Genomic DNA, 13,161 nt, shown 5'->3' on the forward strand with positions numbered 1-13,161 from the left:
TTTTCTTTTATCCTCATTTTCTTATTTGTCTTTTTTTTCCCTCTACTTCCTCTTCTATTTTCTTTTATTTTTTCTCTTTTCTCGTATTTTTTTCTCTTTTCTCCTTTATTTTTTTCCTTTCTCCTTTTTTTTTCTCCTTTATTTTTTTCTCTTTCATCTCTTTCCTCTTTTATTTTTTCTCTTTTTTTTTTTCTCCTCTTTTGTTTCTTTCTTTTTTCTCATTTTTGCCTGGTTTTTTTCCTCTTTCCTCCTCTAGCTTCACCAATTTCCACCGGCTCCTCTGATTTTTCTTTTTTTTCTATCTTCTCCAATTTCCAGCAGATTATTTTTTCTTTTCTCTATTTTCTGTTTTTCTCTCTTTTCTCCTCTATTTTCTCTCTTTTTTCTCTCTTTTCTCTCTTTTTTCCCCTCTATTTTCTCCTCCAGCTTCACCCATCTCCACGGGCTCTTAATTTTTAAGATTTATTTCCTCCAGCTTCGCCAACTTGCCCTGGCTCTTTTTTTTTTCCTCTTTTCTCTCTTTTTTCCTCTTTTCTCACTTCTTTCTCCTCTTCCCCGTGGTTGCCCTGCCCAGCGCCTCCTTCCCGGCCACCAGCCGCCGCCTTTTACCAAAAAAGTCCTTTTTTTCCCCCAGCGGCCCCGGCTGGGGGAAAAAAAAAAAAATTGAACTCCCTCATTTCTCTCTTCAAGCCGTTAATCTCGCTCCCTGCCAAGGTTTATCTTCGCTCTTGATTTTTCCTTTTTTTCCCCCAATTATCTCCTCTCTCAATCCATCTTCCTTTGCCAGCAATCTTCTGTCTTGTCTTAAAATGCCGCATTTCACCCCAAACTCTCCCGAAACATCCACACCCGCACCCAACCTGCGCTCCCCCGGCCCGGCGCTGCTTCGTAGGAGAAACAAGGAAAAAAGCTGTAACAGCTTTTCCTTAAAGAAAGCAGCTTTAGGAGCTTGTTAAAAAAACTTAAAACAGCTTTAAGAGCTTTTTTTAAAAGAAAACAGCTTTAAGAGCGCTTTTTTTTTTTAAAAAAAAGTAAAGCAGCTTTGAAAGCTTTTTTTCATTAAAAAAGCGCCCTAGCTCGCTCCGGCTTTTCTAAACTATCAAATGACAGTATTTTAAGAATTAAAAAAAATAAAACTGCTTCGAAAGCTTCTCTTTCTTAAAAGAAAACAGCCTTAAGAGCTTCGTTTTTTTAAGAAAACAGCTTTAAGAGCTTAGTTTTTAAAAAATAAAACAGCTTTAAGAGCTTTTTTAAAAAGAAAACAGCTTTAAGAGCTTTTTTTTTTTTAATAAAGCAGCTTTGAGAGCTTTTCATTAAAAAAAGTACCCAAGCTCGCTCCGGCTTTCCCAAGCGATTGAATTGCCAGATTTTAAGAATTCAGAAAAAGAAAACAGCTTTAAGAGCTTTTTTTTCTTTACAGGAAACAGCTTTCCCATCATTTTTTCTTTAAATAAAGCAGCTTTAAGAGCTTTTTTTTAAAAATAAAGCAGCTTTAAGAGCTTTTTTCACCGCCGGAGAAGCGCCGCAGCCGGCTCTGGCTCTTCCCGCCGAGGGAATCGCCGTTACCGCAAGAATTAATCGCGATTTGGGGCTGTTTCCTCGCAGAGCCGCCCGCCCGCGCTGGGCCCCCCCGTTATAAAGCCGATCCACGTCAGCGCTGCCGCAGCCGCCTCCGCGGGGGGGCCAAAGAAATAGTCCCCAAAATCGCCAAAAAAGGGCAGCGGCCAAAAAAAATCAATCCTGTTCCAGCATGCGAAAAAACCTCCTCTTCTTTTTTTTTTTTTTTCCTTTTTCTTTTTTTTCTTTTTTTCCCCATAAATCATCCCGGCAGTGGGAGGCAGTCGGCCGCCCCGTCTGTTTTAGCATGAAAATGGTTAAATTTAACACCAACTTTTTGCTCGATTTTGCCTCTTCTGGACAAAAAAACCCCGCTCTGACCTTTCTGGACGATTTTAGAGCATTCTTGTTATTTAGTAATATCTAACATCGTTTTTGCTCTTGCTGCGTCATGGGTCCGGGCCCTTCCAAAAAAGGCTCCTTTTCTCCCCAAAACGGTCACGAATCTCGGGAAGAAAGGGGAGCGCTGCTTGGCTCTTGAGGGGGACACACAGACCCCAGAAACCCTTTTTTTCACCTATTTCCCTTGTTTCCAGCAAAGCTCAAACGACCCTTTTTTAACATTTATCTTCACCCCTTTCCAGAAAAGCCCAAACAACCCTTTTTTTAATAAATATTTTGACCACTTCTAGCAAAGCCTGAACAAACCTTTTTTTTTTTTTTTACAATTATTTTCTCCCCTTTCTAGCAAAGCCTAAACAGCCCTTTTTGACTTCTTCCTTTCCATGAAAATACACCAAAAATCTCTGCATTTCACACAATTTCAAGGCTGTGCTGAGTCATGGCACAGCCTGTTGTCAATCTGGTGAAAAAAAAAATCCCCTTTTGTGGCATTTTGAGGTGTTTCCGGGCAGGAAACGACACCCCAAAAGTGCTGGCGGAGAGGACACCCCCCCGCCCCGAAACCTGTAATTAAAGCCGATCCAGGGCTAATTAAAGCCGCTGACGAAGCCAACGAGGCATTCAGCAGGCACAGGGCGAGTTTTTCCACCGCGTTTCCAGGGCGTTTCCTGCGGGAGAAGACGTTTTGCTGTTATTATTATTTTGTTGCATTATTCTGCCACTAAGACCCACAAAACCAGGGTTTTTCCACCATTTCTGCTGTAGGAAGACGCCTCCCCTTGCTCACAACTGTATTTTGGGGGGCGAATTCACCTCAGTGATGATTTTTGCCCATTTCTGGCTGTTTTTAAGGACATACCCACCCAACCCCCCCCGATTTCAGCTTTAAAATTATTTTATCGGCTGCGACATGGCCAGAGTTCATGTTTCTGCATGGAAATGCCCCCAAAAGCTGTTTTTCCCTCAGGGGTGGGCCTGGAGAGTCCATTTTAAGGCATTTTCCATTGGAAAGGTGAACCTGGTTTTCACCAAAACCCGGGGTTTTATCAGAAAAAAAAAGAGTAAGAAGGCACTGCTGGGTGAAAAAGCGTATTGGGTTTTTTTAACTGGGATAGCACTAAAAATCCTCAAAATGAGCCCAAAAGAGGCCCAACAGCTCTGCCAGCATTATTAGGCCAATTTAAGCCGGTTTTGAGGCCCAGGGTACAGATTTTGGCCCCGACTCAGCGCAGAACCGTGGGGGAGGCCTCAAAAAACAGCAGCAAGCTGAAACCTGCAGTTGTTCAGCTGCTTCTTTTAGGCAGTCAGCCCCTTTTTGAGCCCACAAGGTGGGGGCTCCTCCACCTCCCTCCCCAGCCCGCTCTCCACAGGGTTTTGGGGTGAACCCCCCCAATTCCTCACCCTTCTTGCATCCTGAAGGCACCCTTTTCCTGAGGCTTTTCTCCCTCTTGGAAACCAGCCCTTTTTAACGACTTTTCACACAAAAATTACCTCAGGAAAGAGGGGAGAGGGGTACTGTACCGCGTTCCTCGCACTCATCCCAACCGGGGACCCCCAAACCGCCGCTAAAACGGCACAAAACCCCCTCCCCCCCTTCGCTCCCCCTCCCCCCGAGCTTTAACTTTAAGTTTATACCTCCTCCACGCCCATTTACAGGCAAAAAAACAGGCATTTGGGGGGCGGGCCCGGCCGGCGGAGGGATACGCGCTGAGGCGGCGCCGGCGGTGACGCGGACCCGGCCGGCTCTAACCGGCGCCGGCCGGCCGGGCCGCTGCGGGTGGCGCAGCGCGACACTGCGCATGCGCCCCGCTCGCCCCGCCCACCGCCCCGCCCGCCTCTCCTGCCGCAGTGGCCGCGGGGGCGGCGGCGGGGGCGGGCGCAGGGCGCGCTCGCTCCTTCCCTCCCCTCCCCCAAATTGGGGGGGGGGCTCAGCCGACGCGGAGCCCCATCCCCCGCTTGCAGCGAGGAGCCGGGAGAGACGAAAAAGTAAAAAAAAAAACCCCTTTCCCCCTTGATTTTACCTCAGAAAATGGGTGCCCTCCCGCCGCGGAGCCCGTCCTTCGGGCAAAGCGCGACTTTTGGCCCAAATGCCGCCGAAACCGCCGCTCAGCCCAGCGCCGGGGCACGTCCCTGGCGGTTCCCTAACCGAAAAACCCCATTTTATTCAGAAACGAGCCGCTCCACCGACCCAAAATGGCGTTCGCTCACAAGGACGTCCCGTCCTCCCTCTGAGGGAAGGGGGGAGGGGACGGCGCGTCCTCGCGGTCTCCCTCAGGAAGCCATTCGCCGAAGTGTTTACTTTATCTCCCCAAATATTTACATGTTTTCCCCCTTCTCGGTTTGTAAACCTGCTCGATTTCACAGCCGGTGTTCACCCGTGTCACTTAAGCCCCAATAACACTTAAACCCCCCTTTCAGAGCACGAAGCTTTCCCAAATCACAGATTCTCCCTTAAAAAGTTACCTGGAGCTGAGGCAGTTTTGCCGCAGAGCCGGGGGTGTTCTGGGGCTTTATTTGTAAAAACAATACGGTACGGTTGGTTAAAAATAGCCCCTGGCTGGCGGGGAGCGAGGGGGAAAATGGGGTTAAACAGTGAAATAGTTGAATTTTGGGGTGTTTTTGTGCCCAGGGCCGCGAAGGCTGGACGGGAGAGGAGAGCAGCGACCCTAAATCGGCTGGATTTGCCCCAAAGGAGGCTACGGGGTGAGCGAGGTGCAGGCGGCGTCGAGGTGCTCGTTAGGTTAGCGCTAATGAGGGGAGGCTGCCCTGTGAAACACGAGGCCCCGTGACACGCACACACGCGTGTCCCCCGTGACACGCACACACGCATGTCCACCCCCCAGCCCTAAAATGGCCGCCGTCACGTGGGGCCGCCATTTGGCAACGCTGCCCACCCATCGGCCCCAAACCACCCTGAATTAGCCCCAAAATGCCCAGAATTAGCCTTAAACTGCCCTGAATTAGCCTAAAATCTGCCCCAAACCGCCCCAAAACGTCCCAAACGAGTTCCAAACTGCCCCGATCTGCCCCAAACCGGCCCTGATCTGCCCCAAACCACTCTGATGTCCCAAACCGCCCTGAATCGGCCCCAAACCCGCGGGGGGGCCCGGGGGTGACGGTGACGCCCGTGTCCCTGTGCAGTTTATTAGTGTGCGGGGGGGGTCGGTACAAGGTGGGGGGGTCCCAGACGGCTGGGTCCCTCCGGGGTCAGGTCCCTCGCTGGGGACTCCCAGTGCTCCCAGTCTGCGCTGGGGGGGCTCCCAGTACCCCCAGTCCAGCGGGGGGGAGCTCCCAGTGCTCCCAGTCTGCGCTGGAGGGGGGGGGCTCAGCCCTGCTCCAGCCCGGCCCCCCCTGACACGGGGGTGTAGGAGCCCCCCCCCCGCCCGAAGAAGGACCCCGAGCGCCGGGGGGGCTTCACCCGCCGCAGCTCCTGCCCTGGGGGGGGACACACGGGGGGGTCAGCGCAGGCCTCCACCCCCCCGTGTGTGTCCCCCCCCCGGGTGCCATGCGGGCCCCCCAAGTCCCAGGTCCCCCCTCCCCCCCCCCGATGCCAGGGTCCCCCCCACGTTCCCCCGGCCCCCCCCGTGCCCCCCCGCACCCGGGTCCCCCCCGGGCCCCCCCGTGCCCCCCGTCCCACCCTCCTGCACGTAGTCGATGGTCGCCAGGCGCTGGAGGCGCGGGCGGGTGACGCTCTCCTGCCGCCGCAAGGGGGCGCCCCGCGCGGGGGTCTCCGCCTCCGCCTCGGCCTCGGCCTCGGTCGCGGGGGGGGGCGGCGGCCCCGGGGCGGGCGGGGGCGGGCCCGGCCCCCCCAGCTCGATGCAGCACTCGATGAGGGCGCTCATCAGCTCTGCCTGCGGGCGAGGTCAGCACGCGGAGCCCCCCGCCCCCCCCGCTGCCCCCCAACTGCTCCCCAGTGCCCCCAACAACCCCCACTGCCCCCCCACTGCTCCCCAGTGCCCCCCAACACCCCCCACTGCCCCCCCACTGCTCCCCAGTGCCCCCAACAACCCCCATTGCCCCCCCACTGCCCCCCAGTGCCCCCCAACACCCCCCACTGCCCCCCCACTGCTCCTCAGTGCCCCCCAACAACCCCACTGCCCCCCCACTGCTCCCCAGTGCCCCCCAACACCCCCCACTGCCCCCCCACTGCTCCCCAGTGCCTCCCAACACCCCCCATTGCCCCCCCACTGCTCCCCAGTGCCCCCCAACAACCCCCACTGCCCCCCAACTGCTCCCCAGTGCCCCCCAACACCCCCCACTGCCCCACAAGTGCCCCCCAACTGCTCCCCAGTGCCTCCCAAACACCCCCCACTGCCCCACAAGTGCCCCCCAACAGCCCCCAGTGGCCCAAATTGCTCCCCACTGCTCCCCAACACCCCCTGCTGCCCCCCAACTGCTCCCCAATACCCCCCAATGCCCCCCAAACACCCCCCACTGCCCCACAAGTGCCCCCCTACAGCCCCCAGTGGCCCAAATTGCTCCCCACTGCTCCCCAACAGCCCCCACTGCCCCCCAACTGCTCCCCACTGCCCCCCAACCACTCTGGGAGGGCCCAGCTGCGCCCCACTGCTCCCCCACCGCCCCCGCCCCCCCCCCGTGGGGATCTGTGGGTCGCGGCCGTGGGTCTGACCTGGGGGGAGAACACCCGCAGCAGGCGGTTGACGGGGGCACCCTCGTGGTCGCCGTCGAACTCCAGCCACAGCTGGGGGGGCCCCACGGCGTCCCCCTCCTGCCCCACGGCGCCGTCCCCCTCCTGCCCCACGGCGCCCACCAGCTCCCAGCACAGCTCGGGGAAGGTCAGCGTCAGCAGCACGTGCTGGGGGGGCAGGGGTCAGCCCCGCGGCGTCCCCCCCTGCCCCGTGACGCCCCCCAACCCGCCCCCCAGCCCCCAGCCCGCCCCCAGCCCCCACTACGGGCCTGATCCTGCCCCATAGACCCCCCCCAGCACCGACCCTGCCCCGCAGCCCCCCCCGTTACCTTCTCCCGGGGGTCGATGATGGTGACGCCCTCCAGCCCCACGGCGACGCTGACGGGCCGCAGCCCCCCCCGGGCCAGCAGCCCCCCGGGGGGGCGGTCGATGGCCCCCGGGAAGAAGGCGCACCTGGGGGGGGGGGGATGCCTGGGTCCCCGGGTGCACTTGTGGGGCGCAAGCGGGGGGGCGTCCCTGCCCGGACACCGGGGTCCCCTGGGTGGCTGTGGGGCCTGGACACTGGGGTCCCTGGGGGTCCTTGGGGCCCGGACGCTGGGGTCCCTGGGGGTCCCTGGGGCCCGGACGCTGGGGTCCCTGGGGGTCCTTGGGGCCTGGACGCTGGGGTCCCTGGGGGTCCCTGGACACTGGGGTCCCTGGGGGTCCGTGGGGCCCGGGACGCTGGGGTCCCTAGGGGTCCATTGGGGCCCAGATGCTGCGGTCTCTGGGGGTCCCTGGGGGTCCCTGGGGGTCCCTGGGGCCCAGACATTGGGGTCCCTGGGGGTCTGTGGGGCCTGGACGCTGGGGTCCCCGGGGGTCCCTAGGGGTCTGTGGGGCCCAGACGCTGGGGTCCCCGGGGGTCCATTGGGGCCCAGATGCTGCGGTCTCTGGGGGTCCCTGGGGGTCCCTGGGGCCCAGACATTGGGGTCCCTGGGGGTCCCTGGGGGTCTGTGGGGCCTGGATGCTGGGGTCCCCGGGGGTCCCTGGGGGTCTGTGGGGCCCAGATGCTGGGGTCCCCAGGGGTCCCTGGGGGTCTGTGGGGCCCGGACACTGGGGTCCCTGGGCGTCCGTGGGGGTCCCTGGGGCCCAGACACGGGGGTCCCTGGGGGTCCCTGGGGCCCAGGCGCTGGGGTCCCCGGGGTCCCTGGGGGTCCGCGGGGGGGTCCGTGGGGCAGGGCCCCCACTCACCCGTAGTAGGGCAGGGCGTGGCAGCGGCGCAGGAAGGCGCGGTAGAGGGCGGCGGGGGGGGCCTGGGGGCCGGGGGTGCGGGCGAAGGCCCGGAGCAGCCCCTCCTCGGGGGGGGGCGGGCGGGGGCCCCACCGGCGCAGGGCCCCCCACAGCCCCCCCCGCCCCGGGGGTGGCGGCAGCAGCTCCCCCAGCAGTGGCCTGGGGGGGGGAGGGCGTGAGGGGCTGCGCGAGGGGGGGGCTGGGCACTGGGGCCACGGCGTGGGTGCTGGGGGGGTGGGGGGCCATGGGGTGGGGTGCCAGGGGTGGGGTGCCAGGGGTGGGGGTGCCACGGGTGGGGTGCCAGGTGTCGGGGTGCCGGGGGTCGAGGTGCCGGGGGTCGAGGTGCTGGGGTCGGGGTGCCGGGGTCGGGGTGTCGGGGTCGGGGTGCCGGGGTCGAGGTGCCGGGGGTTGGGGTGTCGGGGGTCGGGTGCCGGGGTCGAGGTGCCGGGGTCGGGGTGTCGGGGGTCGGGTGCCAGGGTTGGGGTGTCGGGGGTCGGGGTGCCAGGATCGGGGTGCCGGGGGTCGAGGTGCCGGGGGTCGGGGTGCCGGGGTCGGGGTGCTGGGGGTCGAGGTGCCGGGGGTCGGGGTGCCGGGGTCGGGGTGCCGGGGTCGGGGTGCCGGGGGCGGGTGCTGACCGCAGGCTGTGGGCCGTGTGGCGGCCGGGCTGGAAGGGGCCCAGGCGCAGGCGGCAGGCCAGGGCCCCCAGCTCCTCCCCGTCGGGGGGGTCCACGGGGTAGCGCCCCCCCAGCAGGTTCCCCCGCGCCTCCTCGTACAGCAGCCGCAGCAGCTCCTCCTCCTCCAGCTGCGGGGACCCACCGTCACCCCGCGCGTCGCCCCGCGACCCCCTCAGGGGCCCCCCCAGGACCCCGCATGCAGGTGGGGGTCCCGGCCCCGCTCACCTCCAGCTCCTTGCCCTTGGGGAAGAAGACGTTCCTGCGCAGCTGCAGGCAGGGCTCGTCTGGGGGGCGGGGGGGCGTGAGAGGGGACCCCGGCGTCCGGGGACCCCGCCCCGGGGACCCCCACCCTGGGGACCCCCCCCGGGAACCCCACCCCAGGGACCCCCCACCCCAGGGTGACCCTGCCACCCTGGGGAACCCCCCAGCCCAGTGATCCCCTCACCCCAGGGTGACTCTGCCACCCTGGGGACCCCCGACTCCAGGGACCCCCCCACCTCGGGGACCCCCCAGGCCCAGGGACCCCCCACCCCGGGGACCCCCCCACTCCGGGGCCGCCCCACCCCGGGGACCCCCCACCCCGGGGACCCCCCACCGCGGGGCCGCCCCACCCCGGGGACCCCCCCACCCCAGGGTGACCCTGCCACCCTGGGGAACCCCCCAGCCCAGTGACCCCCTCACCCCAGGGTGACCCTGCCACCCTGGGGAACCCCGACTCCAGGGACCCCCCCACCTCGGGGACCCCCCCAGCCCAGGGACCCCCCACCCCGGGGACCCCACCCCGGGGCCGCCCCACCCCGGGGACCCCCCACCCCGGGGCCCCCCGGCGGGGCGCGGGGCTCACCCTGGGCGATGTCGGCGTGGGAGCCGAGGCTGAAGCGCAGCAGCAGCTCCGGCCACTGCCGCACCAGGCGCAGGGGACGGTGCCGCGGCTTCAGCTGCACCTCTGGGGGGGCGGCAGGCTGGCACCCGCGGCCACCCGCGGCCACCCGGGACCCACAGCCACCCGCCACCCACAGCCACCCAGCACCCACAGCCACCCATGACCCATGGCCACCCGCCACCCACGGCCACCTGGGACCCACAGCCACCCGCCACCCACAGCCACCCAGGACCCATGGCCATCCAGGGACCTACAGCCATCCATGGCCACCTGGGACCCACAGCCCCCTGGGACCCACAGCCACCCGCCACCCACAGCCACCCATGACCCATGGCCACCCATGACCCATGGCCACCCGCCACCCACGGCCACCCACGGCCACCTGGGACCCACAGCCACCCGCCACCCATGGTCACCCAGGACCCATGGCCATCCAGGGACCTACAGCCATCCATGGCCACCTGGGACCCACAGCCCCCTGGGACCCACAGCCACCCGCCACCCACAGCCACCCATGGCCACCTGGGACCCACAGCCACCCGCCACCCATGGTCACCCACAGCCACCCATGGCCACCCAGGACCCATGGCCATCCAGGGACCTACAGCCGTCCATGGCCACCTGGGACCCATGGACCCACAGCTACCCACAGCCACCTGCAACCCACGGCCACCCAGGACCCACGGCCACCCACAGCCACCCATGGACCCATGGCCACCCAGGGACCCATGGCCACCCACAGCCACCTATGGACCCATGGCCACCCATAGACCCACGGCCACCCAGGGACCCACGGCCACCCATAGACCCACAGCCACCCAGGGACCCACGGCCACCCACAGCCACCCATGGACCCATGGCCACCCATAGACCCATGGCCACCCAGGACCCACGGCCACCCACAGCCACCCATGGACCCATGGCCACCCATAGACCCACGGCCACCCAGGGACCCACGGCCACCCACAGCCACCCATGGACCCATGGCCACCCAGGACCCACAGCCACCCAGGACCCACAGCCACCCAGGGACCCATGGCCACCCATGGCCATCCAGGGACCCACGGCCACCCACAGCCACCCAGGGACCCATGGCCACCCATAGACCCACAGCCACCCAGGGACCCATGGCCACCCACAGCCACCCATGGACCCATGGCCACCCAGGACCCACAGCCACCCAGGGACCCATGGCCACCCATGGCCATCCAGGGACCCATGGCCACCCACAGCCACCCAGGACCCATGGCTACCCAGGACCCACAGCCACCCAGGGACCCATGGCTACCCAGGACCCACGGCCACCCAGGGACCCATGGCCACCCATGGCCACCCAGGGACTCACGGCCACCCACAGCCACCCAGGGACCCATGGCCACCCATGGCCACCCAGGACCCACGGCCACCCAGGGACCCATGGCCACCCATGGCCACCCAGGGACTCACGGCCACCCACAGCCACCCATAGACCCACGGCCACCCACAGCCACCCAGGGACCCATGGCCACCCAGGACCCACAGCCACCCAGGGACCCATGGCCACCCAGGACCCATGGCCACCCAGGACCCATGGCCACCCACGGCCACCCAGGGACCCATGGCCACCCATGGCCACCCAGGACCCATGGCCACCCAGGACCCACGGCCACCCAGGGACCCATGGCCACCCACAGCCACCCAGGACCCATGGCTACCCATGGCCACCCAGGACCCATGGCCACCCATGGCCACCCAGGACCCATGGCTACCCAGGACCCACAGCCACCCAGGGACCCATGGCCACCCACAGCCACCCAGGACCCATGGCCACCCAGGACCCACGGCCACCCAGGGACCCATGGCCACCCAGGACCCACGGCCACCCAGGGACCCATGGCCACCCATGGCCACCCAGGACCCATGGCCACCCATGACCCACAGCCACCCAGGGACCCATGGCCACCCATGGCCACCCAGGACCCACGGCCACCCAGGGACCCGGGCCCTTACCAGACTCCACGGGCCCCCGGGAATGGACCCCCCCGTCCGACCCACAGCGCCCCCGGGGCCGGCCCCCCGCCCCCGCCCCCCGGGGCCCCGCCCCCCTCACCCAGCAGGGGCGAGACCAGCCAGAGCGCCAGCGCCTCGCTGGCGGCGGGCGGGAGGCGCAGCGCCCCCTGCAGGCGGCGCAGCAGCTCCCCGGCCGCGGGCCCCGGCGGCGGCTCCAGCGCCAGCGGCACCCCCGAGCCGTCCGGCAGGAACAGCAGCGCGGCGGGGGCTGGGGGGAGCGCGTCAGCCCGCGGGACACCCCACGGGGACCCCGGAGGGACCCACAGGTCACCCCACAGGCACCCGCGGGACCCCACCGGGACCCACCGGCACCCCCGAGCCGTCCGGCAGGAACAGCAGCGCGGCGGGGGCTGGGGGGAGCGCGTCAGCCCACGGGGACACACCGGGACCCACGGGTCACCCCACGGGGACCCCAGAGGGACCCACGGGGACACACCGGGACCTACCGGCACCCCCGAGCCGTCCGGCAGCGCGGCGGGGGCTGGGGGGGGCGTCACACCGGGACCCAGGGGTCACCCCACGGGGACCCACGGGTCACCCCGGGACACACCGGCACCCACGGGGACTCACCGACCTCCCCCCCCCGGGGCCGGCACCCACCGGCACCCCCCCAAAGGGACCCGGGCGTCCGGCTGACCCACAGCCGCCCGGGGCACCCAGGTGTCCGGGCCCCACCGCCCCCCCGGGGACCCCCAGCCCCCCCCCGGGGCCCCACCGCCCCCCGGGCCCCCGGCGTCCGGGCCCAACAGCCCCGCCCCCAGCGGACCCCGGCGTCCGGGCCCCGCCCCCTCACCGGCAGCGCCGGGGGGCGCGGGCGCCCCCTCCCCCTCCATGCGCGGGGCCGGGGTCAGGGCGGGGTCGCGGCGGGGAGGGTCACGCCGGGGTCAGCGCGGGGTCACGCCGGGGTCAGGGCTCCGGGCGTTCCGCGCGCCGTTCCCGCGCCGGGCGGAAGCGCCGCGGGTGCAGGGGGAGGAGCCGCGCCCCGGGACGTCACGCCCCGCCCCGCCCCGCCCCGCGGGCGGCCAGAGGAGGAGGCGGCGGCGGCTCCCCCTGGCGGCGGGGAGGACCCGGAGGACTGGGACCCCCCCAGGGGGGTCTCGGGGGGTCCTGGGGGTCCCGGGGGGTCCTGGGGGTCCCGGGGGCGGCGCAGGAAGAGGCGGAGCCGCTGTACGAAGTATAGAACCGTGTATTCCTCTGTGCGCGGCGGAGGGGCCCGGGGGTCTTGGGGGGGGCGGGTGGGGGGCCCCGAGGGGGGCAGGGGACCCGGCGGGTCCCGACCCCGACCGGGGCTTTAGAAATTAAAAAATAAACCCAAAGAAAGACCCGGGGGGCGGTAAAAAAACCAATTAAAAGGGGTGGGGCGGGGTGGGGGGGCCCGCGCCCCCCAGGCCCCTCGGACGCCCCCCGGGCGCGCGGGGACCCCCCCCGCGCCCCCTTTGCCCTTGGGGGGGACACACACGACCACACAGGTGCCACCCGGGGGTGCCGGTGCCACCCGTGGGGGGGTCGAGGAGGCGGGTGACGGCCCGATTTGGGGGGGGACGGGGCGCGTCCCCCCGTCAGACATAGTACTCCTTGTCCTTGTTGCGTCGGGCCTTGCCGGGCGCCTTGGGGGGGGCGGGGGGCACCTTCTCCTTGGGGGTCCCCCCGCCGGGGGGGGCGGCGGCGTTGGGGACCCCCCC

General features: G+C 65.9%; 3 protein-coding genes across 5 annotated transcripts in view; 1 reads left to right on the forward strand and 2 right to left on the reverse strand.

Annotated features, from left to right (window-relative positions):
- On the reverse strand, positions 1–12,449 carry LOC142074544 (FERM domain-containing protein 8-like). 3 transcript variants are annotated; one of them, XM_075135240.1, is made up of 10 exons: positions 12,273–12,449; positions 11,520–11,687; positions 9,392–9,493; positions 8,773–8,831; positions 8,509–8,675; positions 7,835–8,032; positions 6,937–7,060; positions 6,590–6,775; positions 5,597–5,810; positions 5,090–5,394 (listed from the first exon to the last, which is right to left on the reverse strand). In XM_075135240.1, exons 1-10 carry the CDS (start codon positions 12,310–12,312, stop codon positions 5,285–5,287), a joined length of 1,368 nt encoding a protein of 455 aa, XP_074991341.1. In that variant the 5' UTR covers positions 12,313–12,449; the 3' UTR covers positions 5,090–5,284. The 3 variants fall into 3 exon arrangements, 2 of the variants coding, with proteins under 2 accessions (XP_074991342.1, XP_074991341.1); XM_075135241.1 differs by lacking the exons at positions 5,090–5,394; positions 5,597–5,810 and adding an exon at positions 1–2,627; XR_012670630.1 differs by lacking the exons at positions 7,835–8,032; positions 8,509–8,675; positions 11,520–11,687 and adding an exon at positions 1–2,627 and having other exon boundaries at positions 4,423–5,394.
- The window catches only part of LOC142074545 (uncharacterized), a 10,842-nt gene continuing 2,269 nt past the window's right edge, over positions 4,589–13,161 (forward strand). The window contains exon 1 of the mRNA XM_075135242.1: positions 4,589–4,662. The gene's annotated coding sequence lies outside the window, so the exon portion shown is untranslated. The remainder of the gene's footprint in view (positions 4,663–13,161) is intronic.
- LOC142074495 (neurexin-2-beta-like) overlaps positions 12,646–13,161 on the reverse strand; it is a gene marked incomplete at its 5' end in the record, with an annotated part of 16,796 nt that continues 16,280 nt past the window's right edge. Inside the window, one exon of the mRNA XM_075135145.1 lies at positions 12,646–13,161. This exon is cut by the window's right edge and continues 617 nt beyond it. Coding sequence (XP_074991246.1) covers positions 13,039–13,161 — 123 coding nt within the window.

This window comes from Calonectris borealis, chromosome 37 (genome assembly GCF_964195595.1).
Source record: "Calonectris borealis chromosome 37, bCalBor7.hap1.2, whole genome shotgun sequence".
NCBI classification, from domain to species: Eukaryota; Metazoa; Chordata; class Aves; order Procellariiformes; family Procellariidae; genus Calonectris; species Calonectris borealis.

Bases quoted from the DNA above. Each gene is read 5' to 3' on its own strand.
- LOC142074544 (XM_075135240.1), bottom strand. From the start codon at position 12,312: ATGGAGGGGGAGGGGGCGCCCGCGCCCCCCGGCGCTGCCG. The intron at 11,688-12,272 runs GTGAGGGGGCGG...CGCTCCCCCCAG, and splicing joins CGCGCCCCCCGGCGCTGCCG to CCCCCGCCGCGCTGCTGTTC. The intron at 5,395-5,596 runs GTGGGACGGGGG...GTCCCCCCCCAG, and splicing joins CATCGACTACGTGCAGGAGG to GGCAGGAGCTGCGGCGGGTG.